Raw genomic sequence first — 22,083 nt, forward strand, 5'->3', positions numbered from 1 at the left:
ATGTGGTAGTAGCTGAATCTTTTTTTTTTGTTCCAAGGAATGAAGATGAGCTTCATTAAACACATTCTTGGCCTTGCCTCCTGTTTACGCCGGTAACGATTATCAATTGAATGTAACGGAAAAGAATGATGCGACCGAGTCAAGTGATGATGATGAGGTGAAATGATTAGGATATTTTTTGTGCAGAATTTAATAAGCTATAACATGTCAAAAAATGAACCCTCCACCTTCAGTAGTTTAGTCTCAATTTGCACTTTGTGAGTTCTTTTACTCGTCTAATTGCTTTGCAGGTTTTGGCTGAGGCAATTAATTTTTCGTTTGTGTCTGACGTTTTCCTGGCTTGCAATGATTATTCCTCTTTACAAGAGGGGTTAACAAATTTATCGTGCTAATTTTAGACCCATAGCATTACGGCCTTTTAAGTCAAGTTTGGCTGAAAATGTTTATGTTTTAAATACTGGTCATTTTGTAGGGATATACAACTTAAAATACCAGTTAATAACAATAAAAAATTAGATGCATACGAAAGTTTAGCAATATTCAAAAATCAAAAAAACATTCTTAACCCATTAATGCCCACCGTATGATTTATCACACGTAAAACAAGAGTAACATTGAGGTTAGATTAAATCCACGCAACGGCACGTGCAGTTACGTCCTGTTCACATATGAACTAAAGTATGTAGTACATAAAAAGTGTCTAAATTACTCAAACTAAGTATATGTGTTATTTACTAGATCCTAGGACAATTTGACTTTGGAGGTGATCAGTTTGTTATTAAAAATTAATAACAGTTGAACTTTTTACGATTAATAAATAAAAAGAAAAACTTCCATTGATTTGCCAGTCTTTTTCTCTCGATGAAAACATCATAAACGACGAAAGTTGGGATGATAGCAACAACGAGACCTTAGCAACCAAGCAAAAAAGATTAAAACTTTCAAGACCAAAAGGAAAAGAAAATAAAAAAGCCAACTCATTCAAGTGGGAAGAAATAAATTTGAATATTTGAGAAGAAAAAATTGAACTAATTGAAGAAGAGAAACCAACGATTATTCACGAAATACTAAATGGCAACTTGACGCCCATTGATTTACTCAAAATGTTTTTTAGTGACGACCCCATAGATATTATTTGTATTGAGACGAAGAGGTAGACAAAACGAAAGTGCTATCATAATTTCTCAATTCCTTCTGAAGATATATAAATATTTGGCCATTGTCCTTTTATCTGGATATAGTTCAGTCCCCTCTAGGCGATGCTATTGGGAAACGCGGGCTGATACTCACAAGGCTCTAATCACAAATGCACTATCCAGAATTAAATTTGAGAGTATCCACAGATTTTTTTACTTGAACGATAACTCCCAAATTCAGCAAAGTGACAGGATCTATAAAATCAGACCGTTAGTAAACCACATGAATAAAATTTTGCAGGAATGCATAAGTCCACTTGGAAAATATTTTTCGATAGATGAGGCAATGGAACTGTATTTTGGAAGATATAAATAACATGAAACAATTTATTAGAGGGAAACCAATACGCTTCGGATTCAAATGCTGGTGTTTGTGTACCTCTGACGGTTACCTTATAAAATTTGATGTATATAATGTGCTGGAGATAAAATTGAGGGTTAAACTTCGGTTCCCGCGTGACTGAAAAAATGTGTCTAAATTTTACCTCCATTCTGCTGGTAAAGACGCTGTCAGAAAATAAGTTGTTTTGTTGATAAGTTGTTTTGACACAATTAGATCTGATCGCACAGAAAAAGCTCCTCTCAAAGATATGAAGAAAGAAAACCGAGGAAGTTACTACTCTAATCACGATTCAACTTCTAGTATAACTTTAAGTCACTGGCATGACAATATCCAAGTTGCCGTCATATCAAATGTAACTGAAGAAGCCCTTTACAAAAATAAAGGAACTTGTAAACGGCAGTGGCGTGCAAACAATGTAGGGAAAAAGGCATTGCCTACCCTAGCAATATTTGTAAAATTACAGAAATAAATTACAATATAATATTCACTTGTTCCTTTTATCAAAAATATCAAATATCATTTTCATCTGCATTATAAAGCAAGCGCAAACATTTCCAGGACTCCAAAATAGTGCAATCTTGCTTTTAAGCGCACTTGCTATTCCCCATAACTGGGATGGGGAGAATCTTTCGGCAGCTAGAATGTATTTATTTACACTAGAAGATTTTGAATTCAATTATTTTTTGGAAATTTTCAATCAAATATTTGTTCAGACAGATGTACTGTATAATATAATACAGTCGAAACTATCTGATATTGGCTATTGTATTAAAAAAATGAGAGTTTCAAAGAATTTTTGGAGAGTTTCTTGATAGAATTCGAAAAAATATATAATAAATGTGCGAATGCTTATGGCGAACCTCGAAGAAAACGAAATATGGATGATGTTAAAACGCATTACAGGCGAATTTTCAGAGAAATAGTTGACAACATCAAAAGCGAAATTGATGATCGCTACAGGGAAATTAGACTATTAGATTTTTTCCGTCTTTTGGATTCTGATTGTTTCGAAGCTTTTAGAAATACATTTCCAGATGACATATTCAATGGATTAAAATTGAAATACGGACAAAAGTTTGATTTTAAGAAATTGAAAAATGAGCTTAGTTGTTTGTATTCATTATCAGAATTCAAAGGCATGAATGCTTATGAAGTCATACGTTTTTGCCAGGAAAAAAAATATGCGAAGTGTTCCCTATATTAATTAAATTAGCAAAATTAATCGTAACAATACCCGCTAGCTCGACATCTGCAGAACGTTCATTCTCTGAATTAAAACGCATCCACACGTATTTACGTAATACTCAAGAACAAGAACGGCTTAGCAGTTTATCAATAATTTCCTTGATGAAAGAACTCTTGCTAGATTTAAAACGTAAGTCGACTTTTTATGATGATGTTATCAATGCATTTTTGGTGAAAAACAGAACATTTTTAAATAAATTTGTGTAAATAAAGACAATGTTCCACTTCATCAAGAAAACGATTCTTCTCGACGATTTTCTAATGGTAAGTACATTTAAAAATTATGCTACCTTATTGCCTAGCGCCTACCCTACTCTCAACTGGTAAACGGTGGTCGAAAAAACAAAAAAGTTCTGTCCAGGTCGATCAACTATCAATAACAAATATGTACAATAAAGGAATGGGTAGAATAGATCGATTTGATCAGAAGAGAGGCTTATATAGAAGCGGGATAAGATCAAAGAAATGGTACTGGCCCCTGTTTCGTTTTTGTTTGGATAGAGCTGTCAATATGTGGTATTTATACCGCCGAGCCCTTTAAGCAAAAAAAAAATGAATACGTTTCTCTGTTGGAATTTCGAAGAAGAATCATTTTGGCAATTCTATCTTTACCTCCTTCCAATTCAAACAATGTCCCTAAACCAAAATACGTAATAAACATATTAGCAGAGATTCGTTTCAATGGAAAAGAACACTGGACAGATAAACAAGAAACACAACGGCGTTGCGGAAAATGTGGTAAGTGTACAAAATTTTCATGTCTAAAATGTAACCATGGACTTCATCTAGATCTATGTTTTCGTCAATACCACCAGAAATAATTGTTCTATATTCATTGCATTTTACGCTCTACTAGTTATATATTTAGAATATAATACGACTTACGTAGTTTTACATTACGTAGTTTTAGACTTACGTACGTAGTTTTAAACTTCTCCCGAAGATGCTAACATCATTAGAGAAACACGTGTCGAGAGTAAAATAAAGAGTTTTGGTTAGTGGTAAAATTCTCTCGTAATTTGAGTGTCATATCAAACATTCCAACCATAGGACCAAAATGTTTATTCTAGTAATACAGCCAGCCAAATACCTGAGCATTTAAATATTACATCTTTTAGATAAGGAACTTTTAGGGTTTTACAGAAAAATCACATCTTTTACAAAAAATTAATCAAAAACTTGAGATGCCAACAATGAGAGATGCCGATGTTGTGCGATAGTATTTATTTGAAATAAAGTCGCTTGCTACTGGAGCGGATCAAATAAATCTTGATATGTTGCTGTTGTGTGTAGATACGATTTTGCTTTACATAGTTCATATTCTCAACTCTTTTAAAATAAATGTTTTCCCGATGTTTGAAAGGTGTCAAAGATGTATACACTTAGAAAAAAAAACATTAATGATTAGAATGATCTTAGGCCCACAAGTATTTTGCCAGTTTTATCTAAGGTTATGAAGAAGAATGCTCAGATAAGGGTATCTTAATTCCCATAAAATCTTAACAGATTATCAGTCAGGGTTTAGGTCGGGGTTTGGCTGTACAACAGCACTTCTGAAAATTTCAGATGATATAATTAAAGCCACGGATCATGTAAAATCTACTGCACTAGTGCTGTTAGATTACTGCAAGGCATTTGATTGAATCAGTCACAAACTGCTTTATGCAATTTTGAGCTATATGGGGTTTGACTAAAATGCATGTCTGTAATTAACAATTATTTAACAAACCAGAAATAGTTTGTTGAAACCAGCAAAGGTGTATCATTACAAGGTATACTAGTGTGTGAGAAGGTATACAATTTTGTTTTGCATTTATACTTGTAACCTTACTGGTTGCCTAAAACCTTGCAATGCTCATTTGTATGCAGATGATACACAAGTATATTTTTCATTTTTTCCTGAGGAAAAACAAAAGTGCTACCAGCAAGATTAATTAGGATCTGAAACGATTCATTAGTATTTCTAAAAAACACAATTTACTAATAAATGCATCAAAATCAAGTTTTTTAGTTTTTGGTAGAAGCGGGGTGTGCTTAAAGAAGATCTAATTTTGATGGCCTCTTTAGAACAACTTCCGCATTCTGATTGTTCTCGTAATTTGTACATTTGTATATTGTCATACATGTATATTGTATAAGTAAATGTATTCAATCAGCCTATGCAAATTTATAAAGGTTGTTTCTATCTAGGCAATTACTTTCAATATCACAAAAAATAAACTTGAATGATGCGCTGGTGCTGAGTCATTTTAATATTGGTGTATGAGCCATTCTTGGATCAAACAGATAAAACCAGATTACAACGAGTTCAAACATCTGGCATACGATTACGTAGTTGTATTTTGTAGCTTACCGGTACGATACGAACCGGTAAGCTACAAACTACGTGAAACTAAATGACTCTGTATGGAATGTTGAAAGATATTACGTGCTGCAAGCTTATTTTATTCGGTAATTCATTCTAATATTCTCTCGTATTTGACAAACAAAATTCCAAACGGATGTTCATTCCTTAAATTTAAGACATAGAGGATTAATCTCTGCGCCGCTGCACAAAGCATCTTTTTACGAACGGTCTTTTCAATTAATATTTATATAGTTTATAACAAAAATTCTAAAAGATTAAAAAAATTATCATTGGGCGGATAAGAAATTTTTATTAGAATAGAATGATTCGAATAGAGTCAATAGAGTGACAATAATATGAACAGAGGCAAATAAACGAATTCACCCACCCCCGGATACAAGTATTAAAAGGGTTGGGCTCTGTCAATAACTCTAAACCGAAAAAATTGTCTCACGGTGCGGCAAGTGTGCAAGTTTCTGGAGGTCGATGTAGATGTTCCCTGTGCAGTCCCAGTTTCAAGAGGCTGGCTTCTAGTGATTTCGGTGTAAGCCCTGTAGGTGATAATATTACTTGGACGAGTTCGACCCTGTTTGCATGCTACATTTGTCGGATCTCAAAAGCATATTTACTTACCTTCTCCTGATAATTACTCAATACAATTTTGCTATTTGGTATCGCGATTAGAAGGACCGAGTTGACTCCTTTATCCAGTGGCGAAGCGTGAACTTTTTTTTCGGGTAGACAAACAATAAAAATCATTAATTAGAAAAAAATGTGTATTCAATATTATTCATTTTAATGAAATAGAGAATGAAAGCGCATGAAATATTAACTCAAAGAGAAAAATTATGTAGCGATATAAAAAAAAAATTATTACTACTAGCATAAAAAGATAGATAAATAAAAATAAATACTATATACAAAAAAACGCAACATAGGTATAACTATAACTTATAAATCCATAATATCCATTATTTTAAAATTAATTAAAGACAAATAAAAACACAACTAAACTATAATTGCCAATATCGAACAGTCGTTCATAAATAACCACTAAAAAAACCTGTAAGATGTATTGCGGCCGACCAGATCAAGCGTGTCCATAAACAATAACCCTCAACAGCATAATAAAATAGCTGGTCGACTTCGATAGACAAAAGCTCGAATGTCTTTCCCGCGAGTAAATTTTGCTACGTAATAGGCTGAATGCTGATGCGGCCGGACCTCTGCCACCTGCTTGATGCGTATATGGTTCGATTAATTGCTCTAAATTTCGGAAGACAAATATCAATGTGTCTTTCTGGGGCTCGTATACAATAATTGGGTGTCAGCCCTGCATTTTCATTTTAATTGGTGCGTCAGGCGGGGCGCGCCTTAGATATTATAGATAGATAGATATTATAGCCGTTTAGATGCTATATAATAATAGTAAGGAGCCACTAGGTTCTGTGTTAATTTTTTTTTATTGTAATTCGACAATTATATGAAATAATTACGTAATAAATTAATGACAAATAACTGGATAATTTTGGGTAGACAGTGTCTACCTTATCTACTCGTACGCTTCGCCACTGCCTTTATCCACCACCACTATATCAGACCTGTTATTCGTCACCTGTCTGTTGGTAATAATGGGCCTAACGTAGTAGAGTTTAAAGTTGTCGTTCTCAAGTACCTTCTGGGGTTGATACTTATAATATGGAGTGTAAGTATTAATAAGTCCATACTTGTTGGCCAACTTTTGATTGATCATGTTGCAGACCTGGTTATGTCGATAAAGACAATCGGTATTTGCCAACAAACTGCACCCAGTTGTTCTGTGCTGGATTGTTTCCGATACTTGGTGACTGTGATTTCCTGCATTTGTCCGACTCTGTGTTTGGATGCCTAATGATAAATTTCTTATAGTTGTTAGTCTTGATGACTTGATCTTGAATTGCCATCATAAACTTTTCTGTCTCAGGAAAGAGTTCGCCTCGAGAGAGCCACCTCTTGGATGCCGCTTTGTCGATATGAAGTTGGTTAAGGTCGTGATAATGTCAACCATGTAACTCTTTTTGCGCCCATCGTATAGTTCTTGTCTGCTTTCGAAACGGTATTATGGAGGCTTGAGGTTCGAGCTTTGGTGTAGAAAAACTCGCGTAAATTACTTACTTGTCGGGAATGTAGATTGCACATCGACTTGACCTCGTCCTCCCTCTCTTCTCGCCAACGTCATTCGGAGGATTGATAATTTTGGGTGGTGACAACTATTATTGGTCATAAGGGTGCGTGTGAGCCTTTGAGTTTCTTCCAAATTCGTTTTAGTCCATTTGAGAATACCAAATGAATAAGTCAATATAGGCATTGCATAGGTGTTCATTGCCTGGATCAGATTACCTGCATTTAATTCGGATTTAAGTAAGAACCTTACCCGTTGTGTATACTGGTCCTTAATCCTGGTTTTAGCTTGTATATCTTCGAGCAGTCTAGGTTGTTGGAATCCCAAATATGTAAGTCTCGCCATTATCCATAGCCTGAATTATGTCACCGTTTGTGAGCTTAACGTCTCCATCCATAATGACACCCTTCTCGATGTTTAATGTTTTGCACTTATAAGACCAAATTCCATATGGATGTCACTGGAGAATTTTTGCGTAATGTCCAGCAGCTGTCGCATTTGTTGTTGCCTTGCTGCGTAAAGCTTTATATCATCCATGTATAAGAGATGCGAGACAACACAATTGGTGTTTCTGTTGGCTGTGATTTTAAAACCATATTTGGTGTCATTTAACATGGTAGATAGTGGGTTCATTGCAAGGCAAAACCACAATGGACTTAGAGAGTCGCCGTGGTAGATTCCCCTACGAATAAATATTTCGTCCGTTGTTCAATACTTGTAATCTACGAAGGCAGTGCATATATTTCTTTGGTTGTTCTGAGTCTGCTTGAGAAATACAGAATCTACAATAAGTTGTTCTTCACACCCGTGATGCTCTCGCTTAGATCCCTTCTGCTCTTCGGCTAAAACGTTGTTAAGTTCGAGTCCTGTAAATGCGGTTAGTTAAACATGATGATAGCATTTTATATTATTATTAATATTATTATATAATACCTAGTATAAAGTGTTAGACGGTGACAACTTTAGCGATTTTTAGTTAGCTATTCATTTTTGGCAATAAGATTTTTATTGATAATATCTAACTATATTTTTGTGTTTATAAGCTTTTACAATAAAAAACGATGGCTTTAATAAGCTTATTTCTTGTTTTAAATACAAAAAAAATATGTTATTTTACCCTCCAATCTACCACTTTTTTGATCATAAATCTACCACTTGCGGTGATTTTGACTTGGCAACATTGCTTGGCAATACTGATAATAGCTACGTTTACAACGCGCGGATCTATATCAAATGATAGACTATTTTTATTTAGTACAGCACAAGGAATAATTTTAAGGGTTGAATTAGTGCAGGATTATCTCTAGGATCAAAATGTCAGTACAAGGAAGTTTATCAGTTTAGATGAGGAATTATAGGACATAATCTCTAAATCTTTAAAAGTGTTATTGTTGTTTAAAAATAATAAAATTAAACTAATATTTTTTTTAAGGCTTACCCTTGTCCTTCTCTTCCTCTTTTTCTTTATTTTTGTGTACAAACATAATAACCTCCTAACCTAACATCCAAAAAAATGTGAAACTTGTCATTTTCGTACTTCGAAATAGGTCCCTTTGGTGTTTATACCAAAAAAAAACCAAATTTAATCTACCCTGTTTGGGACGCATCAAATTCGAGTATCAAATTTTAGTGCGCTGCCATTTACACCGAAAAAATAGTCCTTATGACGTCATTTGATCCAAGTATTAAATATTTGGTACACGCGTTGTAAACGTAGCTAATGAGGAGACAGACTCTCTTACTAGACTGGAATCCGCAAAATGTGTGAGAACTCGTTTACTGTGGGCCATTTAACAAAAATATAAAGGAGAAATTTAAAAATTGTCAACGTCAAGAGTGTCACTAACATCATTACTGTCAAATTCTCCTAATGTCAAGTCACCTTAAGAGGACCGCCACTGGAAATTCCGCTTTGGAAAATCAAGCTTCATAGGCAAAAGTTCCAAATGATGAAAGTTTCACGATTCAAAAGCTTATCGGCTTTCAGTTAAATTGGAAGCAAACACATTAAATCAAAAAATTAATAAATACAAAAAAAAATATTCGAAAACTCAAAATTTCAAGCATTTTCACATGCAACAAGAACTTATATACAGGTCCCTCCTTATAACAGAAAAAGAAATCAACTCACAACATCCTCTATTTCTTTTTTTTAACCGCAAATGAATTCGAAGTTATAAACATCGGACTCCCAGGAGGTCCCAGCATAAAACTGTGGCCCGTGGCAGTAGTTTCCTTTTTCAGGCAAGACTTCAATGGATAACTTCCGCCCTTAATGTACCCGGCAGCTGGTTTCCTGTACAATCTTATGCATTTTGGCTGTTGAAAATGCTCCTTAGGCCCTTCGGCTTCTTGTTTCTTTTTGGTTATTTCTATTGAGTCCTTATGCTCTACAAAGGTGTTGATACTATCTGCTGTAATGTCGATCTCTGAGCCCGATAAAGTTTCCATTTTATTATATTCAGGTTCAGCAGTTTTTGACTTTGCTGAGGTATGTTTACTTTTCTTTTTGTTAGTTTTTGTTTTGGACTTTTTGGTCTTTTTTGTTATTTTTTTATTTGTTTCAGTATTATACTCTGTTACGTTAATCAACATTTCTTTGCTCGCTAATCGTTCTTTGCTCAACCGTTCTGGTTCAGTTGGAAGTTTTTCAGGTTCATCTTTGCTCTCTTCTAAGATAACAGGGCAATGAACCAGAGTTTGAATTTCTTGAGTAATTAAACCATTTTTGAGGTTTTTCGGTTTTCTGGACTTTGAAGGTCTCTCCAACTTTCGCTCTTCTTTATTTTCAGCTACATTATGCTTTGGAGGTTTTCTGGAATAGGTTTCATGGATTGAATTTGCTGTACTTGATGATTCGAAATTCTTTGCCTGGAAAATAACGTTTTCACCTGTGTCGCCGTGAGGATGGACTTTTCTTAGAGGGTAAAAAGGGTTATTTTGTTGAAAATTAGAATTTTTTCTAGGCGACCTTTGGTCAAGCTCTTTCTTGGGTTTCCACGTTGCCCAATAAGTTTCCTCCAATTTATCCAGGACGAACTTTGAGTTCTTTTGCACATCGTGACTCTTTTTTGGTTCCACCGGTTTTTTGGAAGTAATAAAGTTTTGATTATAATGATTATAAACGCTCGAGTTTTTTTTAATGTGATGCACGTATATCGGACATTTACGTTCGTTGAAATAGTTCACCGCGGTGGGGAGAAAGAGTTTTCTTTTTAGTTTGTCGTTGAGGTTCGGCGACCCTGCATAAATCGGTGGATTTTTGTATTTTTGCAGTTCGTTTTGATAATATGCTGAATAGTCCTGTAAAAAATGAAATGAAATAACTCTATAGGAGCAAATGTATGCTTTACTTACATATTCTTCAGGATAGTAGATTCTATCCGATTCAACAAAGGACATTCTTCAGATTGTTTTCTATTTGGAATTTACAGTATCAAAAGTTAAAAAATTGGGAATTTTTCGCCTGGATGTCACATTTCTTCTTTGATGTTTGATTAGTTAATTTGACTTGACATGGGTTTGTCAAAATATAGGGTACAGGGTGTACCAGTTGGTAAAGCTAAACTTTTGTTAACTATAGGAAACTATGGTAAAGTTTAATAAACTGGCGTTTCTGAAAATTTCCGAAAAAAAAATTAATTCGTTTTTGAAATTAATTCCTAAGGACTAAGGTACATCAGCATTTTTTTTGGAAATATGCATATGGCTTAATGGGGAGTTATATAAACCAAATTTTAGAAACCAGTGAACGTCTCAAATTTACAGGCTTTAATATAGATGATGATTAATCCTTGCATCAGGTTTGTCAGAAGTCAGAAAGATTTTTACCAATGATAATGGAATTGAGCACTCAGGTATATCCATCACAATAATTTGTCTAGTGATCAAAGAGTGCTATATTCCATACAGTGCTTTAATTGCAAAATGTTTGGGCATTATAAAACATCCTGTTGAACAGCCAAGAAAAACAAGCAAACAAGGTGACAGTACTTTTAATGTTGTTTTTTTGTCAGGGGATTATACAGGCTGAGGCATAATTGTCTCCCTGTTTTTAAGGCTTAATAAAAGAAATGTTATTTGAAATACAAAGATTTAATTTTTTTATTTTAAAAGTATAACTAAAACATTTTTGTCCTATGTGGTTTTGAAGAGAATATCTGGCAAGTGCCGTCCACCATTATCGAAGCACTGGTGCAAGCGACTTCTAAAGTTTCGCATAACTCTGGCAAGCATTTCTTGGGGTATTCTGCGAATTTCCAGGCGGATTGCATCCTTAAGTTGTCTAATAGTCGTTGGACGATGTCTGAAGACTTTAGCTTTTAGGTAACCCCACAGAAAGAAATCGCAGGGCATTAGGTCGGGCGAGCGTGCAGGCCAAGAAATATTGCCTCTCAGGAGAGCAAACGGGGAACATTTCTCTCAATACTTGCATTGAAGCTCGAGATGTGTGAGCTGTTGCCCCATCTTGCTGAAACCAGGCATCTTGCACATTGAGTCCTGCAAAGGCTGGGGCAAAAAATTGTGAATCATCGCTATATAGCGTTCCGAATTGACAGTAACATCGTGATTTTCTTCTTCAAAGAAATAAAGGCCGATTCTCCCTATTCTAGACACGGCGCACCAAACTGTCACTTTCTCACTATGTAGAGGCTTCTCGTGTATCTCTCTCGGATTATCAGCGGCCCAATACCGAAAGTTTTGCTTGTTTACCTAGCCAGACAAGTAAAAATCGTAAAAAAAACTGCGCCCTGAGGTAAATTTTGAAGCATAATTTCACATGCAGCACGTCAATTATTCCAATCACGTTCTGATCATTCCTGTGCCAGAACCATCTTGTATTGATGAAAACGAAGATCCTTGTGCAGAATTCTTTGGTCAAATAAACAGTGCAGTCAAATAAACGAAGGGCACCTGCGTGTCTCCGTGCAGAACGTCTAGGTGACCGTAAAAATGAGCGTCTTACAGTCTCGATGTTTTCGGGTGTCCGAACTGTCTGTGGCCGTCCATCTCCTTTTTTGAGAACAGATCCAGTTTCTCTGAAGTTCTTGACCCACAAAACAATTGATTTTCGGTCCGGGACTCCTTTATTTCGCGGAAATTGGAACCTTATCCGGAACACTCGTTGCGCAGCAATAACTGACCGGTTTTCGCGGAGGTACATTTCCACGGCGAATGCGCGCTGTGCGTTGGTCCACATAATGCTTCAGACTAAAACATGTTTAAACAAAACTGTTTCCCATACGACTCTTAGTGGCGGTACCCCGCACTACTCTGCGACGCCGCACGGCATTACGAGGGAAGGTTAAAAATAGGGGGACAGTTATGCCGCACCCTGTATATGTTGACAGTGGAGCTAGTGTACACATGGTGGCTGATGATAAGTTATTAAAGAGAATCAGTGTTTGTCCAAACTGAAATGTAATAGTAGCCAACAATACTGAAGTTCCAGTACTTTCCAAGGGTGATGTCAATCTGACAACAGTTGTTGAAGATAGTCCACATGACATTATTGTCCAAAATGCTCTTGGTGGACCCGAATTTACCACCAATCTTCTATTGGTAAGTTGTTACGGTTACTTTTACTACACATGGATCATCATTTATTTACTGGTCAATATTAGAATGCATTTAATTAGTCAAAATTTATAATATTATAATACCCAATAAAAGTACAAATAGAAAACCTTCTCTCTAAAGGTGGCCTTTCAATGATTGCGGCAGCGACAGGGCGCTGCTGCGACTGGCGACCAATGCGATCTGTCGCAGCTGTACCACCTTTTTTCACGACTGCGACTTTGCGTAGCCACGACCTGCATAAAGTTGTTTAAAAGCATCAGTTTGTTTGCGACTTTTTTGGTGTTTATATATATTACAATGAATTCTATATTGAAGTATTGCAAGTTATTACTGGACGAGGAAGAAGATGATGACGATTTAATTCTACATCACTTGTTGTTGAAAAAAAAAGGAAACCTGTTAAGGAACTGTAACTCATTGAAAGGCATTTAAAAAATGACGAGGAGATATTTCGAAAATACTGCAGACTAAATTATGACAAATTTAATATCGTACTTAGTTTGGCCAGTGAGGACTTAAAACCTCGCACTGTAAGAAAGTCCATAACTCCAGAAGAAAAACTTTTTATCACATTAAGGTAAGTTTTTAAAATTTAAATCTAAAGGCTATTGTAATTTACAACTTTAAAAGTACTGATTCAAAGTCTATTTCATCATCAGCTTTATCTTCAGCTCCTTGCGGACAATCGGTGCTAGTTTGGGGCGGTAAAAAACTTTCTGGGGACTGCATCGGTGGAGAGTTAAAAGGATTAGAATTTGACATATCTATATGTACTAATAGAGGACTCTCCCGTGGAAACGCAGTGCTAGTAGATGAATGCGTGCTACTTGATCCAAGATAATCCTAATGATTGTTATGCTGTACCTTACTTTGGACTGCTAGTAATTCGTACTTACTGACGGTATTATAAATATCCCTTTTGGCTTCTACCTGTAGAGAAGGCGACAATAATTCAAGCAACGATTTAATGTGTTCACAAAATGAATGAAGGGGACCGTCGGTTGATGCTTGTGACTGTTGAAATATTTCTCGAAAAGTTTCTTGTCTTTGTTCCTCTCTTTTCTTTAGTAGCTCTATAATCTCGTCGTTACTTGAATCCGGCTTTCTTTTTATGCGATTGAATCGACGCGTACCTGTAGTTGAGAGGGAAACTGCATCGGCTGAACTTGTGCGAGTCGTTGCTGTTGCAGGTATAATGCCCACATTCTCAGAATTTTGCGATGACAACTGAGAACTTGTTTGTTCAACCTAATCCACGTTATCTGTCATTTCTGTCTCGCCTTCATTTATATTAGTAGTACTTAATCACTCACGCGAAACTTTGTCAAGAAATAAAAGACGATTAAATAGTATCTATTTAGGTACCTTTTGTTCTGCTGATGACCCTGTCATGTAGGAAACTTATTTTTTCGCTTATACCGAAAGTAGCTATCTCTAATATTGCGCCATCGTTTTTTGCACTCTTCATCTGAAACAAAAGTGTAATCAAAATTATAAACTTACCATTTAAAAAATTGCTATAATAAGAATAGGCTTTTGTTTTTATTTTCAGGTTTCTGGCTACGGGAGAATCTTTCGGATCATTAGCATTTGCTTATCGCATTTCCGCATGCCACATCGGAAAACTTGTGAAACTATAACATTAGAAATATTGAAAAAGGTTTTACTTCCTTTATTTATGCCTGTACCGAGTGTGACATATTTTAATCGCATTATAGCGGATTTTTTTACAAAATGGGACTTCCCGAATTGTTTTGGTGCCATGGATGGGAAGCATATCCGTGTGAGATGCCCAACAAACACCGGATCTTTGTATCATAATTATAAAGAATATTTCTCTTTGGTTCTATTAGCAATCGTGAATGCAAACTACAAATTTATTGCTGTAGACGTGGGTTCCTATGGAAAGGAAGGAGATAGTGGAATATTTAACAACAGTGCGATAGGAAAAAAAATCGCTTCTGGCAACTTTAATGTACCGGACGCTTTGTACTTCCAAATGTTTTAGTCGCGGATGAGGCATTTGGGCTGGATACGTATCTTATGAAACCATTTTGCAAGAATGATGCTAAACAAAGGAGACCTAAAGTCATATTTAACTACAGATTATGCCGCGCTAGAAGAGTTACAGAAAATTCATTCGCGTTACTAAGCCAGATCTTCAGAATATTTTATACGCCAATAGCTGTTGCTCCTGAAAGATGTGACAATATTGTCATGGTTGCTTGTTGCCTCCACAACATTTTACGAGATGCTTATCTAGAAAAGAATAATCAACCTTACTACACTAAAACTGTCGAAGCAGATTTACCGACTGAAAATTTAATTCCATTAGCACGTGCGGGCGGATTTGCGAATGCAGCTGGTTTTCTTGTGAGAAGTTAAGCGAATATTTCATGACTTAAGGACAAGTATCATAGCAGGACGAAAGAATAAATCTAAAAGAGTAAAGTGACCTGTATTATACTCGTATACTTGATTAATAATAAATATAAATGACATCTACCTGTTTTGTTTATTTCTGCTGCAATTCCTTTCCAAATATTATCTCTTATAATATTATCTCGATATGCAGAGAGACTGCAATCATAAATTGGTGGATTCTTAGCGACATATTCAATTAATTTTTCATCATCGTCGTTATGACAAAATAGTTTTGTTCTTTCAAAATGCGTGCGTCCTCTACGAACAATGCGACCGGACTGCTCCTAGTCCTAGAGCAGTCGGGTCGTACTGCCGCGTTGTTTTCTATCGCATTTGTCGCGGTCGGATGCTTTGAAAAGAGATCTATATAAATAGATTAAACGGGTGCCAATCGCATCGGTCGCACTGGCCGCGACGATCAAAAGGCTACCTTAACCTAACCATTTATTGAAAGAACTCGTCCATTATCTCGAAGAGACTTACGTAACTAGAGAAAAAAATGAAAACTCCAAGTCTCAGTCTCAAAATGTCTATTTAATTATTCAGGTGACATGTTTCGCTAATGAAGCTGCCTGCTAAGACAGTACTTAGCAGGTCACCTAGCTATAAGGTCTGATGATGCTTCATTAGCGAAACATGTCACCTGAATAATTAAATAGACATTTTGAGACTGAGACTTGGAGTTTTCATTTTTTTCTCTAACCATTTATTTTGCATAAATAATACTTTATTTATGCAGAATAAATGCCTTCTATGAATATTGAATTAATTCTTAATTTGGTACACAGGTAACTTGTCGCACTATTACCATTTCATGTCTTTATTGTTGATTTTGTATGTCTTCGTTGTTAAATCTCCACAATTGTTCAATTCAATCACTATTGTCTAACAGGCAGCAGTCAGGGATTGTCTTGTGCGATGGAAAATATCATCGCTATTTGTCTTCATCCATTCTGTGAATAATTTAGGGAATCAATTGCTGAATTATCCTTTTGTTTTTATGCTTATTTAAAGTTCTAGAGAGATGACATATTACATTACATTTGCCATTATATTCCTGAGTGAGAACAGCTCCAAGTCCATAAGAACTTGAATCACAATGGAGTACATAAGGCTTATCAAAATCTGGACACGTTAAAATTGGTGTAGAAACAAGTGCATTTTTAACCCTTTAAAATGCATGCTGGCATTGAAGTGTCCAGTTAAATTATGTATTCTTTTTGGTTAGATCAGTTAGTAGAACGACCATTTCAGATAAACAAGGCACAAATCTTCTATAATATGAAACCATGCCTACTTTAGGTGTGCGTGGTGCTACCATATCAACAATAGCACTCACCCTTTCAGGATCTACAGATAAACCTGACCTATTAACAATATAACCTACATACTTTAACTCACTTCTACAAAATTTACATTTATCTTTATTAAGTGTTAAATTGGCTACTTTTAAACGTTTGAAAACTTCCCTTGAAATGCGAATATGATTATCAAAATCTAGTGGCACTATTGCCAAATCATTCAGTTCAGGTCCAAAGACCTTATCAATTAGTGATTGAAAAGTAGCAGGTGCGTGAGACCAAATGGTAATCTTTTAAACGTGAAATGACCACTACCAGATATTTTAAAGGCTGTATATTTTTTTGAATTATCTGCCATTTTAACTTGGTAATAAGCTGTTTTAATATCTAAAGTTGTCAAGTACCTAGCATTACCTAATCTATGTAAGATTGAATTTATAATAGGTAATGGATAAGCATTTTTCTTAGTAACAGCATTTAGACGATGAAAATCAATACAAAATCTATAAGAACCATCGTTTTTAGGTCCCATAAGTACAGGACGATACATGACGATGGACTATCACTTTTTTCTATTATGCCAATTTTTAAAAGCTTAGTCACCTCATCGATTTTCTGTTGCATTTGTGGGCTTACAGGAAAAGAATGTGATCTTATTGGTGTGCTACTAGTAATAATTTCATGCTCTTTTAGATCAGTTCATCCTAATTCAACATTTTTAACAGATTCAAAGTAGTTATTAACTAGTCAATTTAAGGTTTCCCTTTGCTCTAAAGCTAAATCATCAACAGACTGAACCGAATTAATATTAAAATTTTGATTAGACCAAAATACCATTGCCCTTTTCTAAGATCTGGAACAATTCCCATCTTTATCCAAAATGCGGTTCCCAAAACAAGAGTGTGTCTCAGTTGTGGCATTACATAGCAATTAAAAATATGGATTCGATCCTGCAGTTGGATTGGAACAGTCATAAAACCAATGCATTCAATTAATTCACCATTTGCAACTTGACAATTTTCATTTATTTCTCGAAGTTTAATTCCCAAATTTAAAAGAATATGATAACCCTTTAAACCTAGAAAAACTCTATTGGCACCTGATTATTGGCAATAATCCATTGATTTTTGTTCTATAGATTGAGACTGTGATATAAGGACATTCATTTTGTTCAAACTGAGAGAACAGATAAGGCAAAATAGGTTTGCTGTGACCATCATAAAAGTCTAGTTCACTCTGTGAAAAACAAACATCATTTTGTTAAGTAAATTTAATCGCCTTATCAACATTCGAAACACGATTACGGTCTAACATCGGTTCTGCTTGACTTTTCCGACTTTTTGGCACAATAACGAGCAATATGATTAAAGCCTTGGCACTTATAATAGATTATATCTTGATGCCTATTATAGTTAGTTCTAGAAAAATCAAATGCACCCTGTCTATATAATCTCTATTTACATCCTCTATTTCCAGGATAATTATTATCTCTAGAATAGTGGTAATTATCCTTATCTCTCCTTAAATCCCGATTAAATCTATTCCGTGAATAATCCTTTCTATTAATCCTATCTCTAGAAAAATCCCTATTTCTATATCTATTCCCTGATAGATCTCTCCTATCTCTTGACATATTTCGTCTATCCCTAGAAAAATCTCTTTCCCTTGAAGCTTTTCTATAGTCTTTTCTCTCATGATCACTCCCAACACTATTTACTCTATTGTTAACATTTCTACTCCCTTTATTTACATAATCCCTTCTACTTCTATGATCACCCTTACTTTTAGAACTTTCTCTACTTCCACTACTACCATCTCTCATTCTTCTTTCGGTCTCCCTTCGAACCCTGAAACCTGACATTCTTTTATTTTGAGACTTTGCTCCCTCTTTAATTAAATCACTTTCTGTGTCACTATTAAAGTCTGAATTATAGGATTTGTATGCATCTTAAAAAGAAACTTTTTTAAGCTCAATATTATCTAATTTCTTTTTAGAGGATTTTTCCTCTCTACATGACAAGTCAGTTTCAACTATGTTTTTACTTAAAGATGGTGGAAACAAAATAAAAGGATAATTCAGCAATTGATTCCCTAAATTATTCACAGAATGGATGAGGACAAATAGCGACGATATTTTCCATCGCACAAGACATTCCCTGACTGCTGCCTGCTGATTGAATTGAACAATTGTGGAGATTCAACAATGAAGACATCACTCTTTTGTATTATTCAGTGCATTACTTTGTACTTTATTTATGCAGAATAAATGAGAAGGTTTTCTATTTGTACTTTTATTGGATATAATAATAATATTATAAATTTTGACTAATTAAATGCATTCTAATATTAACCAGTAAATAAATGATGATCTATGTGAAAAAGTAACCGTAACAAAGTCAGCTCATTAAAAATGGAAACAATTTAATTTTTGATGTACAATGTTGCAAGATATATAATAAGAACTCTATATTGGTAGATATAGGTGATTCAAATATTGGTATCTACAAGCTAAATATTTTGTCAGAGAAGTGTTTTTAAGCGGGCAATAGGGAAGTCTCTGTAGAAACATGGTACAAAAGGCACGGTCGTTTATACAGTGCAGACCGAACAAAGATGAGAAATGGTGCTGTAGAAGGTTCAGAATGTACCGAGAAAATTGACCTAGGAAAATACATTTGTACCACTTGTTGTGAAATTAAATAACATAGATTGCCTTTTTCAAAAGACTTTAAAAGAGCAGAGAATTTATTAGACTTAATTGTGTGTGATTTATTGATAATAATAATAATAACCCTTTATTTCCAACAGGCAACTTGCCCAATAACAGGAAACAGTTGCAAAACAATGAAAAATATAGTATAAAGAAAAAAAAACACAAAACGAACCTAAAAGAATGAAAAGAAAAAAAGTAAAGTCACAACCTCAAAAGTTATCCGAAAAATTAGAACATATAACTATTAATATGATATAAAAACCCAATTATAAAAGTTTAACAAGATAATTACATATTCAACAAAATTAAATTAACTGAAATATACCTACTAACTATAACTTAAACACATGGGTCTTAATCCTGAGAGTAATAATCCACCAAGATATCGAAAATCACATGAACCGGAGAGAAATTTAGATCAGACATGTAACAGATCCGATTAAATATAGCGCATATTGTATATAGCGGTGATTTCAACAGGATGTTAGTATGAGGCCTTGGCAGAAAGAATGTTAGGGGATGTCTAGCATTAAGCCTAGGCACCATGAAACGTACACCAGAAAGAAGTATAGGACTATCAATGAATCCATTCAGTAACATATGCAGGAATTTTACAGAGAAGATCATTCTTCTGAGGTGTAATGGATGTAGATTGAAGCGTCCAATAGTTGCCGATGATCAAACGCTCTAACTGGATATATGCCATCCTGCCTGAAGACAAATCTATGCTAAACAGATTCAAGGAGACCAACATGATTCTGATAGAGCGGGTTCTATATAATGCAGCCAAACTCCAGTTTTGATCTCACAAAACAACAGAAAACCAGTCTTAATGTAGATTCCAAACTAAAACTCTGAGAACTTCTAATTATGAACCCAAGCCTTCTCAGGGCTGACTTGACTATGTTGTTGAAGTGTGGAACTAATGTAAATTCAGAAAACCAAGTTCAGTAATTTGCTCTAATCTACTCAAAATAGTATCATTAATAAAGTAATTAAAATTTAAGGGGGTTTTTGATCTAGAGTAACTGACTACACTACATTAAGCTGCATTCAAGCCTAACCTGTTAACAGCGCACCATACCTCCAATCTATTTAGGCAGTTTTGAAGAAAAACACAATCCTCCAAACCATAAACATTTAAATATAGCTTCAAATTATCGGCAAAAGCCAGCCTATGACAATTGAGTGACTCAATCAAGTGATTTATAAAAAAACTATACAGGAGCGGACCCAGGTTCGAGCCCTGTGGCACACCCGACGTTACGTTAAAAAGTTTCGATTCAAAGCCCTCATATTCGATATATTGAGATCTACCAATCAAGTAGGAATAAAATAAATTAAATAATCGCCATCAAAAACCATACTCAATTAATTTATGCAGCAAAATATAGTGATCTATCCGATGAAAGGCTTTTTGGAAGTCGGTATAAAAAATAGTATTAACATCTAGTGATTCACAGATGTGGCAAACAGGATAAGTTAGTAACACAAGATCGCCCGCTAAAAAATCCATGCTGCTCTACAGAGCTGAGTTCTTTTACGTGACTAAATAGCGACCGATTCAGAATAATTTCGAAAATTTTTGAGTAGTTGTTACAGAATAATGAGATTGGCCTGTAGTTCACTATTTGATCAAAATCCCCAGCTTTTAAAATAGGTATTACTTTAGCAGTCTAGTCTTCCAAATTTCAGGAATCTGTTCTGTTGACAGTATTAAGTTGAAAATGTAGGTCAGCGGATCAGCCAGGACACCAATGCAATCTTTAACCAAGAAGCTAGGTACACCGTCTACACCAGATGTTAACTTATTTTTGAGTTTTTTACTAGCCAAAATAATCTGGGAAGCATCAACGTTGGAAATGTCAAAGTGGGGCACATTATCAGACGTCGACGAGTGGTTAATGAAATTTGATTGTATAAATGCCTCGCCAAAGAACGTGCAAAAGCATCAAATATGTCTTGTAGGTCCTTAATTACCACGTCATCGGGTAGCCGCATCATACCAGGAATCCTGGTGCCAGCCGTCTTAGAATTAATAAAATTCCAAAAGCTAGATGGGTCCAAAAAAATATTCCTTTCGGTGTTTGATATATACAAGTTATATTCATTGCGTATTTGTAGTTTGATAAGGCGTGTAAGAGAATTGAATTTATTTTGAAAGAATGGAGAATTGTACATTTTAAAGTCCTTCCGCCCTTAAAGCCTCTTCTTTTCTATAAATGCTCTTAATCAATTCTCGAGAATAATAATTTGGAAATCTTCTTTTACGTTGCTGCTTAAGAGGAATGTGTGCGGCAAATATGCCCTTCAATATATCGTATAGGGCTTCACTTCACTTATTGTGACATTTTTGGTCCTATGGTAAGCTGTTGAAGGTTCAAGATATTTTTTAAAGTTGGAGGATGATTATTTAATGTTTCGACTTGTTAGAGTTAAAGAATCTTGTGTCCAAATGTTTCCATGATTTTAAAAATTTTGTAAGGAGGAAAATCAAAATCCTTAGATTAGATAATGGTGGAGAGTTTGTATCTGGATGCCTAACTTAAAGGCAATGAAATTATTCATCGCAAAACGAACACATATTCTCCATAACAAAATGGTGTGTCACAGAGGTTAAACCAAACTATAGTAGAGAGAGTAAAGTCTCTATTATTTGAGACAAATTAAAAAAAAAAATGTTTTAAGCAGAGGCTGTCAATACTGCCATTTACCTAAGAAATAGATCACCTGGTTTGCTTGACCAGAAACGCTATTTGAAATGTGGTTTAAG

General features: G+C 35.0%; 1 protein-coding gene across 1 annotated transcript in view; it reads right to left on the reverse strand.

Annotated features, from left to right (window-relative positions):
• The window catches only part of LOC126738524 (uncharacterized), a 31,928-nt gene extending 21,125 nt beyond the window's left edge, over positions 1 to 10,803 (reverse strand). Inside the window, exons 1-2 of the mRNA XM_050443897.1 lie at positions 10,650 to 10,803; positions 9,424 to 10,595 (exon numbers count right to left, since the gene is read on the reverse strand). Coding sequence (XP_050299854.1) covers positions 9,432 to 10,595; positions 10,650 to 10,694 — 1,209 coding nt within the window. The 5' untranslated portion in view covers positions 10,695 to 10,803 and the 3' untranslated portion in view covers positions 9,424 to 9,431. The remainder of the gene's footprint in view (positions 1 to 9,423; positions 10,596 to 10,649) is intronic.
• Between the last annotated feature and the right edge of the window lie 11,280 nt (positions 10,804 to 22,083).

Source organism: Anthonomus grandis, chromosome 7, assembly GCF_022605725.1.
Source record: "Anthonomus grandis grandis chromosome 7, icAntGran1.3, whole genome shotgun sequence".
Lineage (NCBI taxonomy): Eukaryota > Metazoa > Arthropoda > Insecta > Coleoptera > Curculionidae > Anthonomus > Anthonomus grandis.